This window comes from Polyodon spathula, chromosome 15, assembly GCF_017654505.1.
Source record: "Polyodon spathula isolate WHYD16114869_AA chromosome 15, ASM1765450v1, whole genome shotgun sequence".
Classification (NCBI taxonomy): Eukaryota; Metazoa; Chordata; class Actinopteri; order Acipenseriformes; family Polyodontidae; genus Polyodon; species Polyodon spathula.
In genome coordinates, this window is record NC_054548.1 from 33608886 (window position 1) to 33629204 (window position 20319).

Sequence of the window (20319 nt, forward strand, 5' to 3'; positions counted from 1 at the left end):
AAGCAAGATATAAACCCAGTTATTCATTTAACTTACAGATTTGGCTGAAATATGTGCTGCTGATTGAATCAACATCTAAATAGATAAGTAGATACTTAATTTGATGTAACTACATGTCTTGCATGTAATAATTGTAATTAAGCTTTTTTAACCATGCTGGGCTGTGTTGAATTGCAAGATTGATAAGAATACTGTGTTATGTATACGGCTCTAGGCCTGCAGGATAGTATAACTTGGGAAACGGTGTCTAGAATGGCAGCCTTTCTAAGCAGCAGCCATTGAAGAGCCACACGTCCAAGGGCAGTCTCAGCTGTGGAAGTCAGAGCGAGGACAGTTGGAGTGAGGACTTCTTCCAAACCTCTTCAAATGTCTATTAGCGGCCTCATTCCAACTCTGACACCAAACGACAGGATCCCCTGGACAAAGCATGCTCACTCTTTCTCCCGTCCTAGAATGAACATTGCTAAGTACTTGTTTCAGATACTAACTCCCCCTCCCCCTGTACTGCCTGCTACAAACTGTAAATTTTCCTTCTAAATTGCCATTCTCTGACTAACAAATCTCTGCTTCTAAACAAACTTATAACTCCTGCTAATCTTGATCTTCTCTGTCTAGCAGAAACCCGGCACTCTGTAAATGATAAGCACTCACTACATCTATCCACCCCAAATGGCTACTCGCTCTTTGACAAGCCAACCTCACTGCTGCTATTGCTAACTCTGCTTGTCGCCTCAGTTCTCTCTATGCCAGCCTTCTCTTCGTTTGAGCATCTCACTATCAAGATCCCCTCTCCAATGTCCCTCACCCTTGCTGTTATCTATCATCCACCAAAGAATAACTATGCTTTTATTGCTGAGTTTTCGTAATTCCTCTCCCTAATCTGCACTACAACTGACAAAATTCTGTTCCTAGGTGATTTAAATATCCATGTTGATTTGCCTTCTTCCCCTCCAGTGACCGACTTTATCAAGCGCCTGGACTGTCTTGGGCTCTCTCAATCTGTCAGCATTCCCACTCACACCCATGGACATAACCTGGATCTGCTCATCACCAGGAGTGAGAGATTGACATCTGCAATCTCTCAATCTCAAATATCTCTCTCTCCGACCATTTCTTAATCACTGTCAATATTAATCTTCCCGCACCTTCAGCTGCTACTGATACTGTTATTTCCTTCCATCCCAAAAATCTGTTAATTTTACAATACTCTCAGAATGTGTCTCTGCTTGTCCTGCTTGTACTCTCCCGTCTTTGGTTGGTGATGCGGTGACCCTCTACAATGCCACCCTTACTCAGATCATCGACACAGTTGCCCCGCTTACAACCAGAATAATGAAGAAACATCGCAGCTGTCCATGGAATACCCTCGAACTTCGACTGCTTATGTCTGAGCGTAAATGGAGGATGTCTGGAGTAACAGTTCACAGAGAGATCTGGTCCAATCACCTCAGTAGCTCCAGGCGTGCGCTTGCTGCTGCCAGGGTGAAGTACTTCACAGAAATCATATCTATTGGACACGGTAAACCAAATATTGTCTTCAAAACCATTGATAAAATCCTGCAATCAGCCACCAATAAATCCATCTCCCATTCACCCTCCTCTTTTACCTGCCATGATTTATCCTCTTTCGGAAAAATATCAACACCATTTATTCTATGCTCTCCTGCCACAAACCCAATATAGTACTTGACTACCTTGACTCAACTCCGATTGCCCCTCCTGCTCTCTCTTCCTTCTCTCCTCACTTCATTATTGATGTCTCCGGCCTACTGTTGAAATCAACTACTGCCACGTGCCTCTTGGACCCCTGGCCAACAGATCTCATCCTCTGCTTCTTACCTTGATCCTTCCATTATGCACACTCTCAACCTGTCCTTGGTTCAGGCCTGGTTCCTGCTGCCCTCAAGACTGCCCAAGTAACACCAGTGCTCAAAAAACTCCTCCCTTGACCCGACTGTCTTATCAAACTTCGGTTCCATATAATATCTTCCTATTCTCTCCAAAACTCTTGAAAGGGCTGTAGCCAGCCAGTTGATAAAACATCTCACAGGTAACAATCAGCTTGAATCTCTGCTGTCTGGCTTCTGGCCACATCACAGTATTGAAACTGCTCTGCTTCGGATTGTAAATGATCTTCTGCTTAATGCTGCTGCTCCCTCTGTCCTTAACCTCTTTGTCCTCTTTGACCTAACTGCTGCTTTTGATACCGTAGATGATAACATTCTTCTTGACAATCCGACTTTGGCTTGCTTATTATACCCAAGTAAAAGTGCACCACACTCGGAGAGCACTCTTTTAGCTTTATGGCCCTGACTCTCTAGTACTCTCTCCCAGCTTTAGTGCGTGTAGCTTCCACAGTCGCTTGCTTCAAATCAACTCTCAAGACCCACTTGTTCTCTCTTGCTTTCAATGTTCTTTAAGCCTGACATCTGTTATTAGCTGCTGTCTAAATTGCTATTATTATTATAATTGCTACATCTTATTCATAGCAATCATCAGCAATGTTTAGAATTCACATCCTAGCCTTGTATTTAATCTGTATTGTTTGTATTTAATGTATTTGCATTGGGTTTTTTTATTTAATTGTTTTACTGTTTGTATTCAATGTATTTTGTCCTGTATTTCATTATATTTAATGTATTGGGCATTGTTCCTCACTAGCTTGTAAAGTGCTTTGTGATGGTGGTCCACTATGAAAGGCGCTATATAACATAAATATTGATTGATTGATTGATTGATTGATACACTGAATGTAATGCAAAGTCCATTTTATCGCTAACTTAAACGGCTAATGACTGTGTATATTTTATATTCTATACAATACAAAAGTTGTACTGTTTGCCCTTCATAGCACTTTATAGTTTGGTTAGCTAAAGTAGTAAAAGCCATGAGTAGATTTGTTAAGCACTGACCTGAGGCTGCATTTTCTTGCAGGGAGACATCTCTGGCACTGCGTGGAAAGCGGACTCCTCTGTAGTCCTCCTCCTTGACGTAAATGACCACCACCCCTGTGGATAACTGTGCAGGTGTGCCCTGGTCCGTGGCCACCACATACAAGGTCCTCTCCATTTGGGTCATAGAGGACAGCGGGGCCACTAGTTGTATTTCACCTGTGAAAGAGTTTATGCTAAACCCGGCCACCAGGGAAGCAAAGCGATAGAAAATGGATGCATTGGCCCCAAAGTCTTTGTCTTCTGCTCTCATGGTGGCCACCACCTGGTTGATTGAGATGCTGCTGGACATGTTGATGATCAGTGGGTCCTGGATGAAAAAGGGCGAGTTATCATTGACATCTTTGATATTGACTGTCACCCTTGCACTTGCATTTCGTGGTTTGGCAGGGGAGGAGTCCACAGCATTCACCAGGAAGCTGTACGCTGCTCGCTTCTCCCGGTCCAGCATACTAGCTGTAGTGATCTTCCCAGTCTCCTGATTCACATTGAACATGCCTAGTGATTCATTGCTCAGGTAGTACAGGACCATGCCATTAGTTCCATCGTCAGCATCTGTGGCGGTTATGTCAAGCACCAAAGTACCAATTGGGGCGTCTTCAGAGATATCAATAGCGTAAGTGCCTTCTTTGAATACGGGGTTGTTGTCATTGACATCCAGGACTGTAACAACCAAGCTGGCTGTGCTACTCAGCTGGGGTGTCCCATGATCCTGTGCTTCAATGGTCAAATAATAGCTGGCAACCCTTTCTCTGTCAAGGGGCTGGGAAGTGGAGAGGACACCAGAGTTGACATCAATATGGAAATCACCAGCTGGGTCCCCTGCTAGAACAGATCAAAGGAAGAGTAAGCACTTTGTAGATGATGTTATCAATAAAGTAAATAACCTATCACAAGGACATAAGCAGAAATAAAGACATTGCTCACAGTGTTCTTCCTGACATCTCAGTGAGTGAAAAATAAGTAATAAGACAGTGTGCTATAGGTATTTTGGAAAGCTTATGAGAACAGTTTATTTCAACACCTGAATGTATACTGTCAATATATTTTAACAAATAAGGATCAAATAAACAGTTCTTTCAGATGAGATGCTGAAATAGGATCTGTCTTCATTGTGGGGGCTTGAAAATTCTCATGCCACTGGCTCAAGGGTTTTTCTAGCTGTGTTGACATTTTGGGTATTATAGTAAAACTAGTGTTAGGCAGGATTTGAAGTCAGAAAGCTACATTACTACTAAATAAAACAAAAACATCATTATAAAGCAAACATAGGATGACATTTTTTTAATTAGGAGGTTTATACAAAAAACACTTAAAATAAATACTTGCAATCATAGTTGTCACGCTTCAACCGTTACCATAGACATGGTCTGAAGGGAGATGGAAGCTCTGACTAGCACTTGCGCAGATGTATAATTTGGAGTGAGTTGTTTGGGAATTCAAATTGTGATGGAAGAGAAGAGACATTTGTTTCTAAAATGCCTAAACTGCGCATAACAATTAAACAATGCTGCAAATAATTTGAGCATGAGGCGATGTAAGCAGCTGTCGGTGACAAAATAATGATGTGCAGATTTTGCAAATGTCGGCTGGATACTGTCGTTAAGCATCATTAGCTGTTTATTACTTTTCAGGAAAATATGTCTGTTTGCTTATGTTTTGTATTAGTATGCTAATTCTTTATTTTATTTGAAGTAGAGCAAACTTTGCATTGGAGCAGATGATGATTTGGTTTTGAATGATTTCAAAATGAATTAATCTGCTTTTCTTAGTGTTTAAATACTGAAAAACCCCAAGCTTGTGTACTGGAGCCCTGCTTCAGTGCAATGGGATTGGAATACAATTCCTATAATTTTTTTTACTGGGTAGATTACTGTATGTGCAATTATTATGACAGCCCCACAACAGTAGGGCAGTGTAAATGTATGTTTTTTATTTTATCTTATTGTATTCTTCTAGAGGGCATGGGCAGTATTTACTGTAAATAGGCAGTCAATGAAAGCGTGGGGAACTGTACGGTACCATTACTGCTGCCAATCAGAAATTATGGTAACTAAAAAAAAAAACATCTGTGCGAGGTATGTTTATGTCAAAATGTTTTTTTTTAAAAAGTGGATAAGTAAGCAATAAGACACGACAGGGTGTTGGTTGTCCTAGAATAACCACACACCCTGGGGCATAGCAAGCCGTAGTAAGGGTGATGTTGTCACATTTAAATGAAGACGATGTTTGCTGTTTTAAAGTAGGGATCTGAAATTAGGTTTATAGATCGTCCCACTGTGGGAAAATTAAAAAAAAAAAAAAACATTCAGGCCAGCTCGCAAGCTTGTGTAGCTATTAACTGAATATTGTGTACCAGCTGATGTTGTCAATTCAGCAAATACACTTCTTCAAACTGTTTATTTCCGTCTCATATGCAGTTTACCGTCCATATTATTTTTTGTTTGTGCTGATCAATCATTAAAAACTGACACAGCCCAAGCGCTTACTTTCTTAGTACTCCGCTCTTCTTTATTGGCTTCAGTTGTATTAATGTCAGCAGTACTGACAGAGAGGTGTCCTGTAGTACTCACGGTTTCCTTTTTTCCTGACCTTTTTTAAAAATGATTACTGGCGGTTTCATCACTGAACTGTTATGAAATAATTCAATGGCTTGGATGCCTATCAACCAATCAGGATGCAGATATCTCCCAACCCATTTTATAATGTTTAATAAAAAATATAGTATACTATACTATTATTGATAGACATCTATTCTAGTTGTTTTATTAATGTGCATTTGTGAAAAGTAAAACAAAAAATGATTAAAAAAAAAAAAAACATACTTATTATACAACTGCATTTTTTTATTTCAGCAACCTTCTCAACCTGGATGATTGCATGTGTCGTGAAAAGTATACAGTAAATTCAGAATATTCCTATTTGTGTGCACGGTAACACAACATTGTCACTGCAACAACCTTCTATTGTGTATGGGGAATATTAGAGCTTAATTGCGTCAGTTATCATGAACAATGAAGGAACAATAAATATGCAATGCCTGCATTACACTCCAATAGGGAAGGAGTATGGGATTCAAATAATTCACTGTTGCTATCTGTGTAACTGTGGCAAAGTGCCCAGCCCCTGGGCTATTTATTTGTATTGTATGTTACGTGTAGTGTGTTAATGTTGGTGTATAGTCATTGGTACACGGGATGTAATATGGGTTACGAGCACAAGTGTTTAAAATGTATATTTGTATTTAGGCACAAGGATTGCACAGCACTTCACATGCAGGTAAAATGTAATAATATGCAAGCATGGGGAATTGCACTTTTTCAATTCACGTGCAGTTGTACCGAGACTCCAATTGAATGATTGATTAGCAATCAAGTCACGGTACAGCTGCATAAAAGCAGCATGTTTTCACTCACTCAGGGTTGTGTGTTCGGTGAGTGGAGAACAGGATTAGAGACGGAGGTAATAATAGATATCATAATAGCAGCTCACCGTGTTTGTCTGTGTGGTCCTTTTTGTTTGTCTCTTTGTTTTGGCTGCCAGTGCCGTGTCCTGTGTTTTGTTTGTCTTTACAACCTTTTATTTTAATTATTAAATGCTAAGCACAGCTCAGCTTCACCAAAACTCCACCTCTCTGTTTATTTTGTGTTGGTTCCTATTTCTGGTCTGACATCACCCACTGCAACCGTCTTTGTGACAGTAACCAACACCAAATGAAAACTTGTACATTACTATATGTGGAATACAAGTAAATGTTTCACTGTAGAAGTTATACAAATACAGTAATCCATCATGTACTCGACTGCAGTGGGACCAGAGTAAGGGCGGATATGTAAAAGGCGGATAGCATTATAAACAGAGGTAACAATTACTATATTCACACAATTATTGTTTTGAGATCCAGTTTTTATTAGGGAGCTCCCCTAAATCCCTTGTTTAGAAAGATACAGGGTATTAATAATGCTTGTGACAGAGTAGCCATTTGCAGTGTGGGTACGTGCATTCGCAGCTGAGTGAAAGGCAGGAGATCAAGATGGAGGTTGAAGTTGATACACCCCACAGGTGAACAGGATTTATTTACATAACAACACACTGAACCTGTCATGTGACACTACCAGCAATGGTTGCACACGGAGCACATACAACACAGTGTATTCAAACTTTGGTGGGATCTACAATCTCTGAACTAATCTTCTCTGTTCAATAATAAACTAACGTTGCTGAAGAGATTGATCATGGAAGATAAATGCTTAGGGCGAATATGTGACAGGTGGATACGTGACAGATTATTGTAATAACTTCAAACTACAACTCTCACCAACAATCTTGTACGCCACCCTGCCATTCTCTCCAGCGTCGCGGTCCATGGCTTTCATGGTGAACAAGGCCACAGGCTCTTGGTTCTCTGGCACCTCTAGGTGGTACAGGTCTTTTTCAAAAGCAGGCGAGTTGTCATTCTCATCCAAGACTGTAATCCTCACTGACACTGTGGCAAAATTAGGAGGGAGTCCACCATCTTTAGCATAGACTGAAACAGAAGAACCAGTGAATTAAAATCCATCTTGAACATTTAGAAAAATTATAGCTGTTCTGCAGACATGGAACTGTCCAGGAATGGAAATATAACAAATTGGTCAAAGGTACACAGACTATCCCTTTTCAATTATCCCTCCCATTTTATCAGAGCTGCATAAAATACATTATAAAATGGCTTGGATAAATTAAGTGCTGTGATTGGCTGAACAAGATCACATGATCGTGCAGTAATAAGTGTCTTACCGCACGGCTATGACATCATAAACCAACTTACCTGATCTACTAATATTACTATGCCTTAATAGTAACAATTATCTAAACAGTGTTTCTGTAGGTAAAAATTTAAACAGCATTTAAATTACTCAATAACCTGTTTTTTTTCCATCTGTGTCACTAAGAATTACAGAAAAATTGGCAAATATACTGTGGTATTTATTTAGTCAGAGAACAGAACAAAGAAAACTCAGAGGCAAGCAGTAGCAGTAACACTATTCAAAAGTCATCTGAATAGTCTCACGCAGCACGTAATATACTGTACATGCAGCAGCTGCATCTACTTATTAAACTAAATGGTGCCTTGTAAAACTGAATAGCGAGTATGCAATATTTAAACTCGGCCCAACAGATACATCTCACCAATACCCTCTGATTTCAGAAACATATTTAAAACAAAATTAAAATCTCTACTGCTCTCTGCTGACACAACTGTTGGGCTTTTAAACAAGGTCGGGTTCGGCATAGAAATCTATTGTACTCGCCGCGGACGGGAAGGACTGCGGCACTGCCAAACTGCCTGCGGCCTTGTGCCTCACAACGCAGCCAGGACATGCGGTAAGAATTGTCTTACCGCACATCCTGCCGTGGGTTATTTCTTACTTAAATTATGCCTACAGTAATAACTTTCTATTGTTAACAATAGGTCAGTACTAGAATAAGAGAAGAAGTGTCCCATTCATTACCTGTGACAGTGTAGCGGTCTTGCACTTCACGATCAAGGGCTCGGGTTGCTGTTACGACTCCTGTTGCTTGATCAATGGTAAACCCGTCCTCCACTATCCCTCCATATGTCACAAAGCCATTTGAACCTGAATGAGGATACAAATGTTAGGCTACATGGAACTAATCTGAAAGTGTACACATGTAAACCTTAGCTGCAAACTATCAGAATAAAATGTGTCAAATGAAAAGGAAGAACGTTTTCAGTGGCATTATTAACAAAGTTGTGCAGTTACAATTAAAATTGCCACAACATTAACATATAAACCACATGCAGGTAAGGTACCAGAAGTAAGAAAAAAGCTTAGGTTGGAACAGGTATAATCCTATGTTATGATAAGTTTTTTTGTTCTTTCAGAAATTCCACCTTTGTCTTTGTAGAAAGGGCCATATAAGGATGGTAATTACAGAGCTACCTAAAAAAAAGAAAGCTATTACTGTACTCTCTTTTGTTTGAAAGATTTAACATCCACTCCGTGTGATAAAAAAGGTAATGATAAGTAACCATACGTAATCCTGAGATAAACAAGCTAAACCTGACAATTGTATTGTACTGAATAACTCATCGTACAGCTGTGGCATCCCAGAGTGCTATACAAAGTTAAATACAAAACAAAATAGCTCAAATATATAATATACTCCAGTTACAACCAGTTATATAAAAGCACATTAAAAAAGTAGATTTTTAATATAGACTTAAAAGAATCCAATGTTTTAACCAATGTTATAATGGTACCGGAACAGAGTTCTACAACCGAGGAGCACGGCAGCAAAAAGCTCTGGCTCCAGTTCATTTAAGATGACTTTTTGGAACAACTAAAGGTTCTGCATTTTCTGATCTCAAAGAATGAGTAGCAATATATAGAGCTAGTAGTTCTTGGAGATAGAATGTCCCTAATCCAAGAAGGACTTTATAAGTCATTAGAGCAACTTTAAAATCAATTTGGTAGATCAGAGGGGAAATGCCTGCTGGTTTCACCACCACCCTCACGAGGAGAGGAGCCAGAGCAGGAGCTGCTTCTGCCTGCATCCCTACCACGCGGGGAAGAGAACCAGCAGCAGCTGCCACAGAGCCAGCACTAGCGCTTGAGTACTATCTTCCCTGCACAACACAGCACAGACACAAGCACCACTGTCCCAGGATTAAAAGGAGAGCCGCACCAGTCCCCTGCTAAAGGGGAAGACTACACGCTGCTCCCACCTTCGTCGCCAGGAGACTACACATTGCTCCCACCTCCACCGCTTCCACCACCAGGAGTAGAGCAGCAGGAGTTGCCTCTGCCTCCGCCACCTCCACCAGCAGAGAGTGAATTCCTGCTAGTTCCGTCTCCACTGCCATGGGAGGACTGCTTGCCACTCCCACCTCCACCAGCAGAGGGTGAATTCCTGCTAGTTCCGTCTCCACTGCTTTGACTGGACTGCTTGCAGCTCCCATCTCCACCAGCAGAAGATGAATTCCTGCTGGTTCCGTCTCCACTGCCATGGCAGCTCCCACTTCCACCAGCAGAGGGTGTATTCCTGCTGGTTCCGCCTCTGCCGAAATGGGAGGACTGCTTGCAGCTCCCACCTCCACCAGCACAGGATGAATACCGCCCGCTTGCTCCGCCCAAGGATGCCCGCCTCGCATCACCTGGGGTTGCCTGCTGTTCCGCATCGCCTGGGGTTGCCTGCTGTTCCGCATGGCCTGGGGTTGCCTGCTGCTCCTCATCACCTGGGGTTGCCTGCTGTTCCGCATCGCCTGGGGAGCTACCAGTTACAGGGTATGAAGTGGAGCTCCCGCTGCCGCCTCTATGGCCAGGGGCTCCCCTCCTGAGTTCGCCTCCTGTGGGTCTACTGCTGCTGCTGTTGCCTCCTGAGGGTCCACTGCTGCTGCCATTGCCTCCCATGGGTCTACTGCTGCTGCCGTCGCCTCCCAAGGGTCCACTGCTGCCACCGCCTCCTGAGGGTCACCTGGGGTCGCTGGCTCTGTTTCGCCTGGGGTCGCTGCTGGCTTCGCTTTGCCTGGAGTTGCTGTCAGCCCTGCTTTTCCACAGGAAATACTGTGGCCTGAGCCCAACAAGGGGGAGCTGCCAGCTATGAAGAAGGGGGGAGAGGTCAGGAGACTCTTCCCCCGCAGTACTTTCGCTGCAGGGAATTTGACCGGAGCTCCACAAGAGGGAGCTGCCGTCTATAGAAGAGGGGGGGAAGGTCAGGAGACCATCCCCACAGACTGCCAGGCGGTTGCCAGGATTGCCTTGGCCACTACAGCTGTTGGGGTGGGAAGAGGACCTCCCACCGTGGCCGCCACCTTTGGCCCATTGCTGCCCCTGTTCCTGGGCCAGGACTACGACTGGGACTTTGGTACTGAGGGGGGAGGTGGCCACTGAGGGCAGGTGTGCAGCGCACAAGGGAGGGCATATGTGGCGGAGAGTTCTGTCCCTTTGTGTTTATTAGTGTTTTATGTTGTATGTAGTGTGTTAATGTTGGTGTTTATGTATAAAATAAACAGGATATAAATATGGGTTATGAGCACAAGTGTTATAAAGTGTAATTTGTATTTAGACACGAAGATAACAACTCACGCCACGTGCATGTTTAAGTGGGTATTGATATGTGAGTACGGGAGTACACAGATTAGTGCACGTGCTGGGATTCAAGTGAATAATTAATTGGTAATTGTATCCCAGCACAATTGTATATATAGGTGCACGAAGTACTCACTCTGTTGTGTGTTCAGGAAGTGGAGAACAGGTGAGAGAGAGAGGTGAGTTAATTTAAAATAATAACAATTGCTACAGCGTGTTGGAAGTGCCAGCACTGTACTGCTGGGTTCATCCACGGCTGTTTGGGGTGGCGGGGGTGGGGGGTAAAACTATACTATGACAAAGTACACGCAATAAATTGTCATTTTACTCACATAAACAGGTGCCTGTGTAATGTCATATAAGTACAATTAAATATAGGCCTAACTAATGTATCTTACCTTTAAAAAGAGAGCCTGGAGGACGTCCTGGCTCCTCCTCTTCAGAGTTTGACTGACTGCTTCCAGGTGAGCAACATGCCAGCATAGGGTGCACTCATAGCATTTCTTGCCAGCAGCTTGGAGGCCACATCAAATTAGGGTGGGCATTTTTTTTAAATTGAAACAAACAAAAAAAAATGTAACTGGATTTTACTATTTGATTTTAAGCTAACGTAAAGATATATGAAACAAAAACTTAAAAAAAAGTTTTAAAAGTTCTACAAGAGAGCCTGGATGACATCCTGGTAAGGGGCCTCCTCCTCTTCAGAGTTTGACTGAATGCTTCCAGATGAGTAGGATGCCATCGTGCCAATTGTAGTAAGCACACTGCGGGGTAGGACATACTCATAGCATTTCTTGCCAGCAGCTTGGAGGCCATATCAAATATGAAGAATCAAGTTAACAGAACACAGTAAGAGACGATTTCTTAATTTATTTTTAATTACATTAAACTGGCTGAAGACATGCTCCACATCTGCATTGCTGTGTGGCAGAGTAATAACAGTGAATGTCAGATTACACAGCTCATTGAAGGGGTTCTCTCCTGCAGCATCTTTGTAGGATTCCACTTCACACCAGAACTTTTCAGTGTCATCAACATTTTCCAACTGGGTGTAGCGTATGCTGCGCCACTGAAACTCAATTCTGTTGATTTCCTCTGGGGATGTCACAAACAATTCTGCCAGCTTTGTTGTTGGTTTCTTTGTATGTCGAAGAGCTTCACCAACACATAACATAGACATTTGCTGTAAGATTTTTCTATTGTCTGGTAAACGATTCTGAATCTCCTGTAACAGCAGCTCCGTGAAGTTAACACAGCGCCCTCGTATTGCTGCTTTTGCTGCTTCTGGCACAGAATCTTCCCTGATTGTCTTCTCAGTCTCATATCCAAGTTGTGGATGAGAAACCAGATGCTGGAGGATGTCATCTGTGAGAAAATCAACCTGTGCCCTAGGAAATGTTACACGGCATTCAAGTGATGTGGCAAGCCTGACAAGTCCGTCAATTAACTTTGTTGGATTAACGTTATTTCCCTGGAATGTTTTGTTGTGCACCTCTGACAGCACATTTTCTATAAATATTAAAAACGGCCGACTTAACTAAAAAATCTTAAAATTTAGGAAGCGACTGTTCATAAGCACGAGAGACTGCCAGTACTAAACTGTGACAAACACACCGCACCAGAACTAGGTGGAGAATTTCAGATTTTAGCTTTGCGTAAGCACCATTATTTATCCCTATCATTACTGAGGCATTTTCTGTCCTGATTCCAGTAAGATTTTTTAGGACTAGCCCCAACATTGAAACGCAGTTATTCAGAGGTGAAACTATTCCATTTACTGTGAAGTCTTCAAGTTCCACAGCACTTAAAAATCTTGAAACAATCTCTTTTTGTTTCACACTAAAATATCTTATGACAATGCCAAGAATCTTGAACCAGAGAAATGTCATTAGATTAGTCTATAAGTAAGCTGAATGGACCGCCACCAATGTCTGACACTAGCTAGCTAGCCCACTTTCAAGCACCTAATCCTGAAAGACATGTTATTGGGATTATGTCTGTCCTTGTACCTGGTTGTTTATTACTACCATTCAACCAAATGGGGGATATCAAAATTCAAACACACCAAAGTTGGGCCAAACCAAATAGATCAGTAACTGAGTATTCAGTATCTTGCTAGTCAACTTTTTTTTAACAGATGAGCTGTACTAATCATCATGCTTTATACCCATTTGTGTTAACAGTTTGACACATCAATCCATCAATACACTGATATTGTTTAAACCTGTTTGCATGTTGGTTAATGTCATCAAAATTACATATTAACAGTATCAGTGTCAACATCTGGTGTTGCTGTGTTAGCTCAGCCATTCTCTATTATAATGTAATGTTGTCTTCTGGGCATAAACAGTTTAATAACTTTAGTGGCACTAATTTTAATTCTGGGAAACCAGATTGCATTCCAGCACTAACAGTCTGGAACAATGACTTGTTTACTTCAATAACTGGTAATGGAGTGAAAGTTTGTAATCCCTGTTTTATGTGTTTCAGACTCAGAAAAAGAAAATGAAACACACTACTGTATCCAATACAATTCAAAACAGCTTCAGCTGTTTGTGTTTGGTTAGAATATGAAGAAGTCCTCTCACCAATTCCCCCCCAGTTTGATTACCTTGGTCACAGTCTGTAGCAGTGACTGTCAGTATGGAGGTGCCAGCAAGCTGGTTCTCTGAGATTTGCGCCTCAAATTCAACTTCCCGGAATTGAGGGGCCTCATCATTTACATCTATCACCTGAACAGACAGTAGCTGCAAGGTAGTGCGCTGGGGGAAACCATGATCCTCTGCAACAATAGTCAAATTGTAGAGTCCTTGCTCTTCCCGGTTTAAAGCCTTCACTATGGAGAGGGAACCTGTTTAAAAACAAAACTGTGAGAGCCTGGGAATGAAAGAGGCATATGGAGTCATATACCACTGGGTCACTAAACCACCCAGCTGCACAACCCTCTGGTTGGCCACTGGAACACACTTTGTCCTTATCCTTGTAGTTTTATCCATGAGTCCACACTGTATTCCAGCCTATCACCCAACTCTAATGATTTGGGGGCACTGTGTGGCTTTAAAGCCTGTTCTGGTGTAATAAGGATTTCTTCAACTGTTTGGAGTTTATTCTTATTTTTTTAAACCCTCGCCAACCTTTGCAAACACTGTTCCCACGTGTTTAGCTCTATTTTGCCTACCTGAGAGCCCCTACCTTACTCTAAACTAGAAACACTTGTCTGCTTTAATTAGTTTTCCATTGGAAAGGTGATACTCAGCAAGTTTTACAATAGGCACAGCACAGAAAGACACAGGCGAGACTAAAGCCTGCCATGTCCTAGAACAGTTTAACATCATACTTTAATAGGCTGGACCACAAAGGTTATGGTCATATTGATTCAATTTAATCCTAGCTGTTTTGGGGGGTGGGGGCTGTTTTATAAGAATTATTTTTGTTATTAAAATATCTTAATAACAAAGTACTGTAAGTCACTTTTCTATTTGTCTTTCCAAAACTCAAACACACAGCCTATCAGTCCTTTAACTAAAACCACAAGACAAGACCACACTGTTTTCCAGTCTCTGAGCTCGCTAGGCCAAGCACACTCCTATATTTTCCCGTTCTAACCAGTAGACCACACTAGCTAACCATTTACAAACTCAGTAGGTGAATATACCTCCCTCTTCTTCAGCGCTGGTCCAGCCAGTATACAGTCCCTTATTAGTGTTTAATTGTACACATTAATTGAACTTATAACTCATGTCACGGAATGCAGGAACCATCAATATAATCTTAATCATAAAACACACTGTGCTTTCATTCTGTAAGTTTTTACTTAAGTGAATCAAGTGCCAGGAACAGCTTGTCACTGGTAATATAAATATTAAGATTATTTTAAACAAACCACTATAAAAGCTTTACCATGTTTGCAACTGTTGAGAACCCAATGTTACTATATTTTTGTAACTTTTTAAACTGTATTCTTTCTGCTCGACTCACTGCTGTAATGTGTATATTCCCTTTAGTCTCAGTGGACCTGCTGTGTGAATAAATAAGTATAACTTGGGTGCTCTTTTCCCTGCACAGACGTTTAAAAGCACAAGGATCTTTTTGATAGCAAAGGGGCAGATAACCTACCAGAGTTGGGGTTCAGAGTGAACCTGCCGCCAGCATTCCCTGATTGAATTCGATATGCCACACGCCCGCTCTCCCCCAAATCAGAGTCTCTGGCAATCACATAGAGGACAACAAAGCCAATTGGCTGGTCCTCCATGACACTGACAGCGGTTGGGGAGCTAAAGATAGGTGCATTGTCGTTTTCATCGGTCACAAAGATTCGCGCTGTCACAGAGCTGGAGCGCCGCTGGCTAACGTTAAGTGCTTGGTCCGTTGCCTGCACAATGAGGAGGAGGGAGGGTGTAACCTCGCGGTCCAGGCTCTTTCCCAGAGTCACAACCCCAGTCACAGGGTCTAGTGCTAGGTTCTGATCCTTAGTGGGCCACTGCTGGAGGATGGAATACTGAATGTCACTGTTTGGGCCACTTCCATCTTTGTCCACAGCCTGGAAGGTATAGATGGAAGATCCAGCCACCATGTTCTCTGGAATGACAATGGTCACCGGGTCCTCTGGGAATTGCGGCACATGGTCATTGCTATCCTGCACGTCAATATCTACTAGGATGATCCGGCTGGTTGGGTAGGCTCTGGAGAAGTCGTCCACCTCAATCTGAAGGGTATAACGTGCCCCTTGCTCGTAATCTAGCTCTCGTGCAAGATAGATATCACCTGTCAATCTGTCCACCACAAATGTGCCGTCGTGGTCTGTGCTGCCCACTACTGTGTAAGTCACTTGACCCTCCTCTGGGTACCGCTGGAGGTCTTTTGAGCCCACAGAACCCACCACTGATCCTGGTTTGATACCCTCTAAAGAATTCAGGGTAAAAGTGGGCGAGCCTGGGCCGGGCAGGAACTTACTGTGATTCAGGACCTGTAGAGAGAAAAATGATTAAAATACTGACATAGAATACCCAAAACCCTTTTATTCCCAGGAATTTATCAGTGTTTATCACTGTAACCATTGGGTGTTGTTCGGGGGGCAGGTGCAAGGGCTTCTCCTTAATTAACCAAACAATATGTCAATTAACTAATCTATCAATTAACCCCATATTTAAGCCCTGGGTCAAACACTTATTCTCTGTCTGTTTTTGTTTGCATTTGCTTATTGACCCACAGTGCTGCAGACCCCACTAGTTGTTTTCATTTCTGCCATCCATGCTCCGTGCTCCATTATGTGTCCCTGGCTTTCGCTTGCATTTACATTTTCTGTGCTTTGGTTGTGAGTAAATTTGATAGGAGCGTTTTGCCCTAATTTGTTTTCATTTACATGCGTTTTTGTTTTTTGTTTACATTGTTTCTTTTTTTTGTGCTTTGGTTGTGAAGATATTTTATAGCAGCGGTTCCCGGATATACTGTACACTCTACCTTGCCCTGTGACAAATCGCACCCTGGTTGTACATGATACACCCACACACACAGCACTAGTAACAACCAGAGAGAGGAAGGACAGACATACACACACAGATCTAGAAGTGGCGCTCCTGATATGCTGCTCTCCATATACTGTATGTAAATATTTTCACTTGTAATAATTGCCATGAAAATAAATTGCTACAGTTCCTGTTAAAATGTGTAGTACTCCATTGTACCTTTTTAATTCATATATTTGTTTATTATTAATTTACTAATAATATTGTTATTCTTACATTTTGTTGTTTTTTTGTCTGGTTCTTTCACTTTTCTTTCTTTTGATTTCCTTTTTCTATGTCATACCACACTCCGAAATTTATGCCGACCCATAGAGATGGGGCAAGCGCTCTATAGTGGCGCAAGACAGCCTTCAGCATACCAAGCAACATGCTTTCCTTACACTACTGGCAATGAAAAAAAAAGGTTGTATTTTATCTTAAAAATAATAATAATACAATATTGTACAGATAGCTCAAACTCATATGTAAGCATTTTATTTGTATCATTACACACATATATGTCAATCTTCATGTTTTAATAGTTTTACAATTGATTGATTGTGCATGTCCAATAAATAACTACTAGTGCGTCTGTTCAAATCTAATTAAATATATTTCAAAGTAGCGTTCAAATCTAAAAAATATGTATAGATGGTAAATGGCAAACTAGGTTAGTAAAACTAAATCGAAAGAAACTAAATGTTTTTAAACAAACATTTTATAACTTACACACCATTTTTTCTAATCAGCTAATACCTTAGCGACTATGGTTGTTTTTGGTAACATTACTAGATTTATGCATTTAAATGTCAGGTTAATTTATTAAGAAAGCAGCACAACGTATTTTTTAAATTACAAAAAAAACGTAAATATTATCTTAAGGCACGAAGATGTGTAAAATAATAGTCTGTGCCTTGCCAGGCTCTCTTGGCAGTCCGTGCTGTTTTTTTTTTTTGTAAATAGAAGATTGGTTTTTGCCACAGCTAGCAAATCAGAAGTGATAGGGGTGGGGCATAAACACTTCCTAGGTTAGCTATCTCAGAAACAAGAAGACAAGTGAAACAAAGCACAGTGTAATATAATTTTTAGGAACGGGTCACATTCGGATTATTACGTTATTTAAAATAAAAAAATAAAGTCTTGAATGTTGAAAGTGTGGGCTGATATTTGTTTTGACCGGTTCACGTGAACCGATGTGAACTGGTCTGAATCCACATCTGCCACAGTTTTCTTTGTAAAAATGGGGGGTAATTTTGCAGGCCTGGAGAAATATTGGCTTTTGTAAAACCTGAAAACTGAAAATAAAAAGGCCTTGAGTATACCCGTCTCTACTGATAGACAAACAGAGGGCTTCAAATTACAATGCCAACCCTTTACACTTCACTAAATGTATACTGCAGTTGCCCTGTACAAAGGCATTACATATTAAGAAACACAGACATATATCACTTGTGTTCACTAACATTTGCACTCCAAACAGCCCATGCGTGACTCTAGGAGAAACAACTAAGCCCTCTTACCAAGAAAAATAACAGTAGATAAAAGTAAATAAAATTAAACAGGAAACTGCATTAAAAATGGACAATGTTTAGATTGCGCAGTCTAACATTCTGCAAAAAACTAGTAAGCATCTTCTTTTGCAGCAATTTTATAACTGCCCTACAGTAAACACATTTTTCTCTTATGAAGCAAGATTCTTATGTTAGTCATCAGAATTAGTGAGGAAGCAACTGGCAGCTGTGTTTTGCAGGTACAGTACCAGTTGGGGCTTTCTGATTCGCAGTAAATACGTTTGATAATTGCAGTTTAAACTGTTAACTACTACTCTATTTTGTTCTAATTGTTAGTAAATGAGAGTATTATAAAATATTCATACACTATTCGCTGTGACATTAGGACAGTAAATAAGTGATACAAATGTAATCATATTGGGGGGCTAGGTCGGCCAGGCTGTCCTCGGCTCACCGTGCACTGGCAGCCCGTGTAGACTACAGTGAAAAGAAGCGGACGGCTGACGGCACACATTTCGGAGGACGCGTGTGTCCGTCTTTGTCTCTCCCGAGTCAGCGCGGGGGTGGCAGCGGTGAGACGGGTTGAAATAAAAATAATTGGAGAGAAAACAAAAACGATAATTGCCGATTCCAAATGTAAATAAATAAATTAATAAATAAATAATTTGAAACTAGCTGAAACTGAAGAAATTCGCCTACTTTGAAGGAGACTTAGCTTTCATCATGCCCAGGCACACCAGAGTCATAGAGGTTAACCTTATGCCCTTGTGCCTGAGTTCTGTCTTTGTTAATAATTAATTTGATAATGGTCAATACACATATTTATTTTACAATTAGGCTTGTCTGCCTCTATTTGAATTGCAATTAAAAGTGTTTTGCAGATGTTTCAGTTACTGACTCCAACCATTAAGGGAATTATACAGCTGTAGATAATCATAGCCCAGCTGTGATTAATTGATCTAAAAGTAAATTTTCCATTTTGTATTGGAATTTTCTTTGAAAAATGCATAAAAGCAGCAGCATAACTTACATGTAAATGTGCACTACATATGCAGTTAGATCAATTAACTTTAATAAAAATGTTTCTCTCAGATTTGAATTACAATGTACTAGAAATGACTGTATAGAGCTGTTACACCATAGTTACACTTATTTTTGCATTACATAAGATTTTATGATTTTATTTTATGAGTGCTATACATGAAATATTGGACAATCATAAAGCAAGCTTTAGTAAAGATGTTTGTATTAATAAAACACAGGTTGATATGTGTTTGCTTTAGAAGTAATTATGCACTTGCCGGAGTGTAGCGCTAGAGGTCCCCATGTATTCTGCTGCAGGACCGACCAGACAGGATGTAAACAGACTGATGTGCTAGTTTTGAGTGTCATGAGGAAACAGCATAGCGCATAAAAGGTTCCCAGAGAAACTCAATAAATAGGAACTGCTCTCAGAAGTTCCTCAGAAGAGTTTTGCGAGCAGAGAGAGTACTGTCAGCTGCAGAGCTCCAGAGACGGAATATGTTTCCCCTGTGTCTAAGCCAGGCCCCAAGGCCTGTCTAGTTATGTAAACCCTTTTTTCTCTTGGTTTAAGAAAGTATATTATAATATGGCAGACAGACTGGAAGATTTGTTATTTTTTGTCCGAACGTATAGAAAACACGTTCTAAAAGACTAAAACATGGACTGTATTTTTGTGACATCAATATCATGTAGGAGTTTTGATATCGATAATATCGAATTCTTCCAAAACACAGAACCACATGGATGAAGGTTATATTTGCATCCTGAGCCAAAAAAGGCATAATATTGCAGTAGTGACGTCTAAATGGCATATTCCACTAGAAGATTATCCCTTCGACCCATATTTGACTCCTGTGCACCCTGAGACCACTTTCAAAACTAAATGTATAGTTTTCAATCACTCGACAACACCCACAATTCATGGCTTTTAGGTAGTTTTAACAAATTGGTCTCTTTGAAGATTTACAATCATCCTCCACCAATGGGTGCACCAAACCAGTGAGCGAGACGAATAATCTTTGACTCTGACAGCAACTAAGAAAAAATAAAAAGCAATAAAAAGCAGTTCATGATATACCCAGTTTAATTCACTGTTCCTGAATAATCAAAAAGAAAATTATATTTAAAATTTTTTAACATTGACTTAATTTACATTATTATAATTCATTAAATTCACTTGAAATTTAAACCTGTTTATTGTCTTTTTTATTACAGATACTAATATTCATGTATT

At 40.8% G+C, this 20319-nt stretch overlaps 1 protein-coding gene across 1 annotated transcript in view; it reads right to left on the reverse strand.

The window, feature by feature from the left end:
- Positions 1-20319, reverse strand: part of LOC121327739 (protocadherin-16-like) — a 168918-nt gene that overhangs the window by 21828 nt on the left and 126771 nt on the right. Inside the window, exons 10-14 of the mRNA XM_041271922.1 lie at positions 15164-16013; positions 13659-13898; positions 8447-8572; positions 7270-7479; positions 2913-3776 (exon numbers count right to left, since the gene is read on the reverse strand). Coding sequence (XP_041127856.1) covers positions 2913-3776; positions 7270-7479; positions 8447-8572; positions 13659-13898; positions 15164-16013 — 2290 coding nt within the window. The remainder of the gene's footprint in view (positions 1-2912; positions 3777-7269; positions 7480-8446; positions 8573-13658; positions 13899-15163; positions 16014-20319) is intronic.